This window comes from Sus scrofa, chromosome 15 (genome assembly GCF_000003025.6).
Source record: "Sus scrofa isolate TJ Tabasco breed Duroc chromosome 15, Sscrofa11.1, whole genome shotgun sequence".
NCBI lineage: Eukaryota > Metazoa > Chordata > Mammalia > Artiodactyla > Suidae > Sus > Sus scrofa.
In genome coordinates this window covers 109,439,068-109,451,883 of record NC_010457.5, presented here as the reverse complement: position 1 = coordinate 109,451,883, position 12,816 = coordinate 109,439,068, and the positions used below count along the sequence as shown (strand labels likewise).

The following is a 12,816-nucleotide window of genomic DNA, read 5'->3' as shown; positions in this document are numbered from 1 at the left end:
ACTGCAGGTCTGAGCCAACCCTTCTACCCCGCCCCCGCTCCCGGCTGCAACGCCCTCCGCCCCGCCCTCTGTCAAACTGACGGAAGTTGCTGAACTCAATCTACGCGGGAAGTTGTTGAACTGGGGTTTCTGGTCCCTCCCGGCTTTCCGTTCTTGCAGGACTGGCTGACGGAGATGCCCGAGGCCGCCATATTGAATAAGCAAATCGGCCTTTGAAGGGGTCGTTGCGGTGTAGACGGTTCTGCAGAGCAGCCATCCTCGGCGGCTCCAGGGAAAAGGTGAGGTCGTGTTTGGGTGAGAAGGCTGAGGTACCTTGGCCCTCGGAGTTTGTTCCTTGATGAGACTCTTTCCTTTGGTCCAACCGACTCATTTCTCCTCTTGTCCTTGACTGGGTACCCCGTTCCACCCTGCCTCCTGGGGAACCCTCAGAAAGCCGGCAGGTGAGGTCTGTTAGTCAAGGTTTCTGGTATGATGGAACAGAGAGGAGGAGAGGTCTGGAGGCCCGGGGGGAGCGCTAACCCGAATGCAGCCTTGTGGGTGACCTTCCTTCTGCAAGGGAATGCAGGACAGTCCTCTACCTGGAGAGAAGGCCGTATTGTTCCCCGAGAGAGGACCTGTGCCAAGTGACATGGGCCTAAAGACGGAGCATTTTCCACCAAATTAGCACAAAACCTGGTACAGTGCATCTTTCGTTGCTGTTGCCTTAGCAACCGTACATGCCTCTTATTATTTGGTTATGTTTATGGATTGGATAACACTTATTAACTCTTTCACTGGTGGGGAAACTGAAGAAAAGGACATTTTAAAATTTGTCCCAAGGTTGCAGTGCGAATAACAAAAAGCTACGTTGTTTAAAAGTTTGGGGGAACTAGTACATGTACTGTAAAATCGTGTATCAGAGACGACTCTGCTCAAATACGAATTGAGGGTGTAGGAAATGTAACGGTGAACTGTTTCTGATGAATAAACAGCAAATTAGTTTTTTATGGAATGTCCTTTTTTTCCACCGAGTTGTATGTGCATCTTTAAGCGGGGTGTTATGCGTTTGCCAGAACACCTGCATTCTTTAATAGCAGAGAAGTGACATTAAGTTATGGCCAGAGAGTGGAGATAGAGTTCATTTAGCAGACAGTTATTGATCGCCCACTATAAGCCAGAAATGAATCTACTAAGAAGAATTAAATGGTGATATGACTGGGGAGTAGTTAGGACATTTTAGCTGGGCTGGTCAAAAAAGTCTTCCAGCGTTTTTACATCGTTGTATGAAATACTGATTTTTGAATTTGAATCTGTCATTACTCTAATTCAGCAAATTCATTTTTACCTTCATATCAATATATTTTAATAGGACAGATTCTGCATATTCTGGAATTTGGTGATATCCACTTTTTTTTTCCTCAACATTTCACTACATGTATTTCCTCTTATGCAGTCTAAGCTGAGAATGCCATATAAATGGGTCACTGTGAAATGTGACAGTATCCACGGTTTGGGTGTGAGGTTTCAACAAACCTCAGATCTTGTAATTGTATTATTTACTTTTTTTTTTTTTGTCTTTTTGCCATTTCTTGGGCCCCTCCCGTGCCACATGGAGGTTCCCAGGCTAGGGGTCCAGGCTATGCCAGAGCCACAGCAACGTGGGATCCGAGCTGCATCTGCAACCTACACCATAGCTCACAGTAACGCCGAATCCTTAACCCACTGAGCAAGGCCAGGGATTGAACCCGCAACCTCATGGTTCCTAGTTGGATTGTTAACCGCTGAGCCATGATGGGAACTCCTATAGTATTTACTATTGAAAAAAAATTCACCTATAAGTGGACCTGCAAAGTTCAAACCTATATTGTTTAATGGTCAACTCTATTTGATGATTATTTTCTCAAGGGCACCATGCTAGGTCTTCAGAAAAGGAAGATGACCAAAGTGCACCCTTCCTTTTCAAGGAGCCTATAGTTTAGTAGGTACTGAAGTTGTTTACTAACCTGTAGTTTAGTAGGTGGAATAATAAAGACACATATATAGTGTGTGCCAATAGGAAAGAGAAGGAGCACAAAGGAAAAAAAGCACTTTAAAACTGATTTTCAGTGGGTAGTACTGCCTAATTGATTGAGTTCAGCTTCTACTGGTATTTATTGAGCCGCCTACTGATAATACCTAGCCTAGGATTGCTTTCTTCTTTAGATAAGGAAGCAGAGACTCTGATTTACCAAAAAGCCACTCACTAGAAGGTGACAAATGTCTGTAAGTTCAATATCATAAATTCTGAATTAATGAATTTCATGAGTTATTGAAGCTTGAACTAATGAAATTTCCTGTTATATACTATCTGTAATAGGTACCTGAAACCCTATGCTTAAAACTTATATATATGTACTATTTTCCCCCTCCTTTAACCTTTGAAATTCTTTATGTGATACATTCCGATCACATAATTTGCATTTTCAAGAGTTCCAAATGAAAAGTTAGATGCTTAGCCCATATAATCAAGTAGTAAGTTCATTGCTTAGCCAATACCATCAAGTGAATGGATAAAAAACTCTGAAAGGATAACTTTTCTGTCTGTTTTTTATGTATGTCAGTTGGTGTTATATGATCTACTTCCATTATTTCCATTTATTTCAGTAATCAGCAAATCTTTGAGAGAGGGTTTCTCATATTCAACACTGTTGACACTCTAGACAATTCTTGATTATAGGAGACTCTTCTGAGTATTGTAGTCGTGACAACAGATAAGTTGTCTGGACATTGTTAAATGTTCCCTGGGAAGCAAAATTGTTTCTTGTTGAGAACCACCGTTTTAGAGCTTACTGTATTCCAACCTTGGGGGTAGATACTGAGGATAGAAAGATTCAAGAAGTTTATAACACAGTGTGTGTAGAATAGGCACATAAATAGGTAATTGCAAATTTGTAAGATAAATTACTACTTGGCCCAGAAAATAGCACTCCAGACACTTAAAGGCTTGGGCTTGTGGGCCAGCTCAGAATATCTTGGGAGCATTTAATAGATAACTGCTCAGAATATCAACGAAAATTAGCAGGAAATCAAAGCAGAAAAATAGGCTTTATCTATTAATGATACGCTCACTTTTATTATGTTTCAAGTTTGATCATTTGTTTATAGTTAAGGACAACAAAACTGCCCTTTTATAGAATTAGAAGGCTCAAATTTATATGCTGGCTGCTCCTTCTTAGCTTCTTGATGATGTACAAGTCAAGTTCTGTCTAAGGAGAATTTGAGGAAAAATATCAGGACTGATAAATATTCAGTGAAATAATGTGTATAAAGTGCTGTAAAACCATAAAATGTTACCAAAATGTTTGTAATTAGAAGGTTTTTCTCCTATGATAATATATTTCTTCTTTGTTTTATTCTTAGCAGTATGTTAAGGATACCTGTAACAAGGGCCTTAATTGGCCTTTCTAAGTCTCCTAAAGGATGTGGTGAGTATTTTTTTTTTTTAATTTACATTTGTGTGTACTAGACTTTCTATCTTTGTGAATTCATAGATCTATGGAAAATGTTTCTTGAAAGACCCTAAACCCATATTTTGTTTTAAATAAAAATAGAAACAGTGGCATTTCCATTGTGGCTTAAGAACCCAGCCAGTATCCATGAGGATGCTGGTTTGATCCCTGGCCTCATTCAGTGGGTTAAGGATCCAGTGTTGCTGCAGGCTGTGGCATATGTCACAGATGTAGCTTGGATCTGGTGTTGCTATGGATGTGGCTGTGGTGTAGGCTGGCAGCTACAGCTCCGATTTTACCCCTAGCTGGGGAACTTCCATATGCCATAGGTGCAGCCCTAAAACAACAAAAAAAAATTTTTTTTTTTTTTTTTTTTGTCTTTTTGCCTTTTCTAGGGCCGCACCTGTGGCATATGGAGGTTCCCAAGCTAGGGGTTGAATCGGAGCTATGCCAGAGCCACAGCAACTCGGGATCCGAGCCAGGTCTGCAACCTAGACCACAGCTCACGGCAACGCCGGATCGTTAACCCACCGAGCAAGGGCAGGGACCGAACCTGCAACCTCATGGTTCCTAGTCGGATTCGTTAACCACTGTGCCACGATGGGAACTCCCCCAAAATTTTTTTAATTAAAGAAATGGAAACAGTGACTGAAGTTGAATGGAATAATTTTCAAAATATAACTTTATGTTAAACAATTTATAGAAATTATCGTGGAGTTCCCACTGTGACACAATTGGTTAAGAATCTGACTGCAGTGGTTCTGGTTGCTGCCGAGGTACGGGTTTGATCCCTGGCCCGGGAACTTCATTTGCTGTGAGTGCGGCCATTAAAAAAAAAGAATAAATTATCATGGAATAGAAAGTAGAATGAACTGCCCATCAGTGCCAAAATGGAAAGAACAGTCATTCTGCGTTTGAGAAGTGGTCTTCCCATGAACATATTTTCAGTGGTATTAAAAGTTTCAACTTAACTGCTATTAGAAGTAGACAGTCACATTCAATTTGGTATTCAGGATTGGTAAAACTTCCTTGTTATTCAGTATATTTAAAGTTTGCATCTAGAGAAATAGAGGAGAATAGTCTAAAATGAACAAAATTTAGGTATACAGGTTAGAGTTAATTGATCCATTATCTTCTACTATAATAAATTGAACTCTCTTAATTTCTTTTTCACTTTATTTTTTTGATGGTCAGTTCGAACAACTGCCACAGCAGCAAGCAACTTGATTGAAGTATTTGTTGATGGTCAGTCTGTCATGGTGGAACCAGGAACTACTGTCCTCCAAGTAGGCATATGTTTTAATTCTTTATTTTTGTGTATGTTCTGATTTTTTTAAAAAAAACAAAACAATTTATTTTCTTTATACTTTTCATTTAGTTTAAAATTTTCAAGATTCCTTGACAAATGCTCATTAAAGAACTGTAGATAATAAAATTATATGAAAATAAGTTTGACTGGAAATCTTGGCATTTCAGTGAGCTATCTTTTACCTGTTTCTGACTTTGTTAGTGAACAATGGTAGTTCTTTTGTTTCACTTCTACCTTACAAATAAATGCTTATCTAGACATTTGTTTTCTAGAATAAATTATTAGTTAATATAAGTAAGTTTAGGGAAAAGTAACCTTTCTTTGTTTTGAGCCTGCTTGATGCTTCTCACTTTTATGTAGCTTTCTATTTTTTGTATTATTTCTAGGAATGTGTCTTACAAAGTACGTGAATAGAGGTTCTCAAATTCAGGCTCTAAATACTTAATTTCTCTGAATTCCTTCAAAACTAAAAAAATTGGTCATGGAGAATAATGCTTCATTCCATCTGTAAATTATTTCAGAACTAAATGTTCTTTATTTACTTTAGCAATAGTTTCTAGACTATCTGCCAGGCACAGACATGCAAATAATAAATATATCATGTAACAAAAGTATGTTCAAGGTACACTATAGAATTTTGGCCTATCTAGGAGGTGGTAGAAAGAGATGTTGGGAGCATCTCACGTAATCCCTGAGGAGATTTTAAAGGATGAGCAGGTGTTTATATGCGGACAGTGAAGTTCCAAGTAGTTTGGTATTGATGGGACATAATGTGTACATAGAAGAGGAGATGACAGGAAGTCAATTTATTCTGGCAGAGAAAGTCTAATCATGAAAGAAGATATATGCAGTGTTAAAGAGCTTGTAGTTTGACCCATCGAGCATTTTCATGGCCTTAAGCAGTATGACAGTGACTGTAGCAGATGCTGTCTTAGAGAATAGTAAGACTGGAGTGAGAGATGGAGAGAGTATATCTTGCATTAGCGGAGCAGGAGATGAAAGGGCAGTGGGACTGAAAACACAAGGGTGTATTCGAGGGAGAGTGAGATGTGGATACACAGGCCTTTAGGAATTTTGAAGAGCAGAGGAATTTTTGTAATTTCTGGCTTTGTTGCCTTATTTGGAGGTATATAATAAGACAGAAGTAGGTGGTCTGTGGAGCATAGGCATGCAAATACCTATTTAAATTTAAAGCTTGAAGAAGTGGAGGACTCTCAGGGCTGCAGATGGAGGTCTGGATGTAATCATGAGGTAGTGTCAGCTAGTATGAAGGTTGAAAACACAGTGGACTGACCCACTGCAGTCTAGCACTTAGGAAGACGATATGTTTTTGATATGTTTTTGCTAAATAGCTAAAATTGATGAGATTGCTTTAGAGTGAAGGCTGAGGATGGAAGAACTAACTCCATAGTATATTCGAATACATTTATAGGCTCAGATAATTGGTAGAGCAGAACAGTCTCCCTCACTACTCACTAGGCATTTGGTAACTAGGAAGAGCTTCAGCCAACAGTGGGAGTAAGAGTCCTGGGTGTAATATATGGAGCCAGAGATAGAACCAGGTCACTCCCAGCTAGACAATATGAAATGGAGTCTAATCCAAAGGAGAAGAGCTAGGAATTCCCATTGTGGCTCAGTAACAAATCCAACTAGTATACATGAGGACGTGGGTTTGATCCCTGGCCTCCCTCAGTGGGTTAGGGATCCGGCGTTGCTGTGAGCTGGGTGTAGGTTGTAGGCTGGTAGCTATAGCTCCGACCTGACCCCTAGTTGGGGAGTTTCCATGTGCCTAGAGTGCGACCCTAAAAAAAAAGAAGAGCTAGTCAAAGAGGATGTCCAGGTATGAAGCCACTAGGACAGAGTTTGTTCACAGTAGAAAGGCTTAAGGAGTCAAGCCTTCAGCATGGTCTGAGGATACTTTATCCATTTTCTTCCACATAGGGTACAGACATGGTGAGGATCTTTAAAGAGGTAGCTTCAGAGCAGACAGAGGTTAGAGTCAAGAGCAAAGAAAAGGAGCAAATGTCTTTGGGGATGATGTAAGAATGGAGATGCGGATATTTGTAGATAGGTAGGGGGTGGCCTCATGTTGTAGTCTTTTTTCTTTTACCTTTTTTAGATAAGACAAGGATAAGATCAGGTTATTCTAATGCAAACATTCTTTACTTCTCTTCTAGGCTTGTGAGAAGGTTGGCATGCAGATCCCTCGATTCTGTTACCATGAAAGGTTGTCAGTTGCTGGAAACTGTAGGATGTGCCTTGTTGAAATTGAGAAAGCTCCTAAGGTACTTAATACGTAAAATTCCACACTACGTTGTAGAAGGTAGAAAACTTTAAATCTTGCAGCAAACTTTATTTAGAATCAATATTATTATAGTGGAGTATCTAGTCCGATTTACTTTATCTATAAACTTATTTTTTGTGTGATTGATTCTGTTCATTTCAAAACTGGAAGCACATTGATGAAAGTGCTTATAAATACAAGTACCATGTAATTGTAACATATAGAAATAAAGGGGTCTTTTTTTAGAGCAGTCAGTATTTCCAAATGGCTGTATGACACACGACTAGGATATGGAGTTGCCAGGCAGCACATTATAAGTGCTATGCCTGGGAGTTCCCACTGTGGCTCAGTGGTTAACAAACATGACTATTATTTATGAGGATGCAAGTTCAATCCCTGGCCTCACTCAATGGGTTGGGGTTCTGGCATTGCCGTGAGCTGTGGTGTGGGTCTAAAACGTGGCTTGGATCCCTAGTTGCTGTGGCTGTGGTATAGGCCAGTGGCTGTGGTGTAGGCCAGCAGATGTAGCTCTGATTCGACCCCTAGGCTGGGAACCTCCATATGCCGCAATAAGGCCCTAAAAAGACCCAGAAAAAGTGCTATGCTCTGCCTTTTTCACTAGAGAAAAGGTTATAGTAGAAGGTTTATTTTGAGTTTAATTTCATTTTGGCTTATGCAATTTTATTTTTTATTTTTATTGTCTTTTTAGGGCTGCACCGCAGCACATGGAGGTTCCCAAGCCAGAGGTCAAATTGGAGCTATAGCTGCCAACCTACACCACAGCCACAGCAACACCAGATCCGAGCCACATCTGCAACATACACCACAGCTCATAGCGACATGGGATTCTTAACCCACAGAGCGAGGCCAGGGATCAAACCTGCGCCCTCATGGATACTAGTCAGATTCATTTCTGCTAAGCCACGACAGGAACTCCCGGGTTATACAATTTTAAATCAGTAGTGCTTGCTAATCAAAACACAGTTATTTGATATTCTGTTTCAGAGTCTCTTTCCCCCCTGCCCCTCTTTTTAGGGCTGCACTTTTGGTATATAGAAGAATATTCCCAGGCTAGGGGTCAAATCAGATCTGTAGCTGCTGGCCTACGCTGCAGCTTGCAGCAACACCGGATCCTTAACCCACTCAGCAAGGCCAGGGATCAAACCCACATCCTCACAGATTATGTCAGGTTCTTTTTTTTTTTTTTTTTTTTTTTTTTGTCTTTGCTATTTCTTTGGGCCGATCCCGAGGCATATGGAGGTTCCCAGGCTAGGGGTCAGATCGGAGCTGTAGCCACTGGCCTATGCCAGAGCCACAGCAACGCGGGATCCAAGCTGCATCTGCAACCTACACCACAGCTCATGGCAACACCAGATCGTTAACCCACTGAGCAAGGGCAGGGACCGAACCCGCAACCTCATGGTTCCTAGTCGGATTCGTTAACCACTGCGCCACGACGGGAACTCCTATGTCAGGTTCTTAACCCACTGAGCCGCGATGGGAACTCCTCAAAATCTCTTTTAAAAAATTGCATTGATTATTAGAATAAAATTAGGAAGATGTCTTATTTGTTTCTAGGAGAAATGTAAAGTGCCAGATTATCATATTGTATGTTAAAACTAAAAAACTCAGTCTTCAGAAATACTCTATTCTTTCCTTGTTTTCAAGTGTATAATTTAATGCTTTTATATATTAGGTTATTTATAATTGCAGATAAATATAAATACTTAACAGATTTTTGCACTAACATTTCAGGTTGTAGCTGCTTGTGCCATGCCAGTAATGAAAGGTTGGAATATCCTGACAAACTCAGAGAAATCTAAGAAAGCCAGGTATCTTTATTGTTACTCAGCATAGTGACTTTTCTTACATCAGAAAATTGTGTGTTTCAGTATGTACATCTTCCCTTAGATGAGAAATTCAGTATCAGATTCTGAAGAGATTGGCATGCTTGGCTTCTAGAAGCAGTGGAAGTGAGTACCCATAGAGGAGGTGAAGTTCATAGTTTTGAGCCTAGAGTGGAATCAACAGTTAAAATCCCTTGTTTAGAACCTTGCTCCGCTTGTGATGAACAGTGAGTCTGGGGGCCTGATGAACTGAGATTGTTGTGATGATATTGTACTGTTGTACTGGCACTGACTTTTTTTTTTTTTTTTTTTTTTACTTTGCATTTGTAGGGTTTTTTGGGGGGCAGGCCAACGGTGGGGCATAGGGGAGTTCCCAGGCTAGGGGGTGATTTGGAGTTCCAGCTTCCAGCCTATGCCACAGCCACAGAAATGCCAGATCTGAGCCATGTCTCCAACTTGCATCACAGCTCACAGCAACATCGAATCCTTAACCCACTGAGCGAGGCCAGGGATCAAACCTGCATCCTCACGGATGCTAGCTGGGTTCGTTTCCACTGAGCCACGGAAACTGCTGTGTTTTTGTTTTAAATTAATGCAGATGTTTTCTGGGGACCATTCGGCACCTTTTGGCAATTCTATGTTGTTAACAGTTATACTTTTACTTTTCTAGGTTTCTAATGCCATTTTATTCTAGGTTCTAATTATATGTTAATGCTTTTAAGATGGTTACATTAACCTTCCTTCTTTTTTTTTTTTTTTCTTTTTAGGGCTGTACCCTCAGCATAAGGAAGGTCTCAGGCTAGGGGTCGAATTGGAGCTACAGCTGCCGGCCTATGCCACAGCCACACCAACACGGGGTCAGCGCTGTGTCTGCAACTACACCACAGCTTGTGGCAACACCAGATCCCTGACTCACTGGTTGAGGCCAGAGATTGAACCCACGTCCTATAGATAATAGTTGGATTCGTTTCTGCTGTGCCACAACAGGAACTCTTCATTGACATTTTTGATAATAAATGTAAAATCATTGCTAACTGTATGAGAACATACATCTGTGACAGTTATGTAAATAGCCTATATGTAAACCATTTTGAATGCCAGCTTTTTACGTCACTTTATGTGTTACAACTTTCCATGCAGAGAAGGTGTGATGGAGTTCTTGCTGGCAAATCACCCGCTGGACTGTCCTATTTGTGACCAGGGAGGTGAATGTGATCTGCAGGTACCTAGACTAATTTTGTAAATCTTTTTAGCTGTCTCAAGTTTCAATTTTGTTAGCAAAATTAGGTTAATTCTTTTGTAATCTACTTAAGGACCAGTCCATGATGTTTGGAAGTGATAGGAGCCGGTTTTTAGAGGGGAAACGTGCTGTGGAGGACAAGAACATTGGGCCTTTGGTAAAAACCATTATGACTAGATGTATACAGTGTACTCGCTGCATCCGGTAATTATTTTCCTTCTCCTTTCTGGGGTATCACTTGTATACTTATTTAATATTCACAGAATTTGGTGGAATAACAGAAGAAAAGATGGCAACTTTTATTTGGTGGGAAAAGAGGGATGTAGTTTTCAGTGTTTTTTATATAAGCCAATAAAATGAATAATTTTTCACTTTTAGTTAACATCAGCTTCAGTTGGATTTAAAAATCAAAACTGTAAGCACCAACTTTGTGATAACTTGCTGAGCTGTACACATGATTTGTGCAGTCTTCTTTATGTGTGTTATACCTCAAATGCAAACATTTATTGAATTAATTTTTATTCAGAGACTACATTTATCATGGAAAATGTACTCATATCTTTTTAGTGTTTTGAAAATCATCTTTGTGATAGTAGGAAGGGATATAATTTTACTGAGTTTGACCATTTGATGGTACATTTTTATTTTGTAGGTTTGCAAGTGAGATTGCAGGAGTAGATGATTTGGGAACAACAGGCAGAGGAAATGATATGCAAGTTGGCACATATATTGAAAAGATGTTCATGTCTGAACTTTCTGGGAATATTATTGATATCTGCCCTGTAGGTGCCCTGACTTCTAAGCCTTATGCCTTTACTGCTCGGCCTTGGGAAACAAGGTATTTTTCATCACTGTATTTTCTGTGCTTTTTTATTTTCTTTATTTCAGCTGTGCTGAACTTCCATATGCTGTGGGTGTGGCTATAAAAAGAAAAAAAAAATTGGTTCTTATTAGACATTTAGCTAGCTTATTTCTTTATAATTGCAAATCTTTGATAAACATGTTATTTATAAATTTTATTATATCTCTGATTCTTTTGATTAAACCAAGAAATGGAATAGGTAGTTGCAATAAATTTGAATATTTTTAAGGTTGTAGAAACATATCATCAAATTGCCCTGTAATTTTAAACTCCTACCAGAGTATATGGAAATATCTTGAAATTCCATGCTTTAAACCGTGTATTTATTATACGAAAGGTTTAAGGAGTTCAAGGCAGAAAGGAGATAGTATGTAACATAGAGATTTTTTTTTTCTCCTTTTCTAATACATATGTTTCTACACTTAATGTTGTGCTAGAGGTCTCTGAGACACTTCATTTTTCTTAAATCTTTTTTTAATCTTTGCTGTTCAAATTGAATGAATTCTGTTGATCTGTCATCAAATTCATTCTTTCTTTTGCCATTCCAAATCTGCTATTCAGCCCCTATGGTAAATTTTTTATTGTAGGTATACTTTTCAACTCCAAAATTTCTATTTGGTTCCTTTTTTTAAATAATTTCTGTATACTTACCGAGACTCTTGTTGATTCATGGTTTGATACTTCCCTTTAAACATGATTTTTCTTAGTTCTTTGAAGCTGTGCTAATAGTCTTGTTTTATTTTTAAGCAAAGCTTCTCAAGGGTTGCTCTTGTGTCTGCTGCATAGCTTTCTAGTTAGATAATGACTGTGCTCAAATTGTTAGAGCTAATAAAGCTTTCATTGTCTGTGTGACTAGAAGGGCATATTCAAAGTTCAACCTGTTTTCAGGACTGCCCAGCTTATACCTTACACTGGGCTTTTTTGGCTTCTGTGTTGTCCAGGAGCGTATTAATAACCAGGGCTCTCTCTTGTGCAGCTTCCACTAAGAATGTCCCGAATATGAGTAGCCTCAGACTAGTAGACCCTTTGCTTTCCTCAACTCAGTGACCTACGAGATATCACTTATCCCATTTCTCCAAATCAAGTGAGTCTGTCTGTAGGAAAGAAGCGCCTATCTTCATAGCTTGTCCCATCCTGACAGAATTTCCAGTTCAGGGTAGTGGGAAAAGGGATTAAGAATAGTCCCAAGCCAAAACATCTCTGATTTCCAGTGTTCAGCAATTTTTCCACATATAAAAGCTTCTCACGATGTATGCTTTTGTTCACTCTTCAGAGAGCTGAATCAACTTTGTCTAGCTTTATTTTTGCTTTTAGGGGGAGGATTTGTCAAGCTCCTCAATCAGCCATACCCAGAAATCTTGCTTCTCTTATTATTTATTTTGATACACAGATTGTTAGATTTGGCTATTTGGGGTCCTTCCAGATGGCTTCTGTTTAGATAACAATTTTAAAGACCTCTGTTTTTGTGTTATGGTCTGCTCAAATATGAGAGTGTGAATATATATGTTATTTTTAGAAATTGAGAAAGGAAAGTATTTGTCAAGTTTTTTGTTTTTGGTAACCCAGGTAACAGAAACCTTGTCTTTATTCTCAAAATCAACATAGTAAATATATGTGTTTATTTTCTTAGAAAGACAGAATCCATTGATGTAATGGATGCAGTGGGAAGTAATATTGTGGTCAGCACAAGAACTGGAGAGGTGATGAGGATTTTGCCAAGGATGCATGAGGATATCAATGAAGAGTGGATCTCAGATAAAACCAGGTATATGCTATATTGTTGCCCTTAACTTTTGCAATTGATTTA

General features: G+C 39.3%; 1 protein-coding gene across 2 annotated transcripts in view; it reads left to right on the top strand.

Annotated features, from left to right (window-relative positions):
- NDUFS1 (NADH:ubiquinone oxidoreductase core subunit S1) overlaps nucleotides 71–12,816 on the top strand; it is a 38,088-nt gene continuing 25,342 nt past the window's right edge. The window contains exons 1-9 of one of the 2 annotated variants that reach the window (XM_003133603.5): nucleotides 71–278; nucleotides 3,379–3,443; nucleotides 4,662–4,753; nucleotides 6,954–7,061; nucleotides 8,816–8,892; nucleotides 10,048–10,129; nucleotides 10,221–10,351; nucleotides 10,800–10,985; nucleotides 12,640–12,774. In XM_003133603.5, coding sequence (XP_003133651.1) covers nucleotides 3,383–3,443; nucleotides 4,662–4,753; nucleotides 6,954–7,061; nucleotides 8,816–8,892; nucleotides 10,048–10,129; nucleotides 10,221–10,351; nucleotides 10,800–10,985; nucleotides 12,640–12,774 — 872 coding nt within the window. In that variant the 5' untranslated portion in view covers nucleotides 71–278; nucleotides 3,379–3,382. The remainder of the gene's footprint in view (nucleotides 279–3,378; nucleotides 3,444–4,661; nucleotides 4,754–6,953; nucleotides 7,062–8,815; nucleotides 8,893–10,047; nucleotides 10,130–10,220; nucleotides 10,352–10,799; nucleotides 10,986–12,639; nucleotides 12,775–12,816) is intronic. The other variant, XM_005672116.3, reaches the window with a different exon arrangement.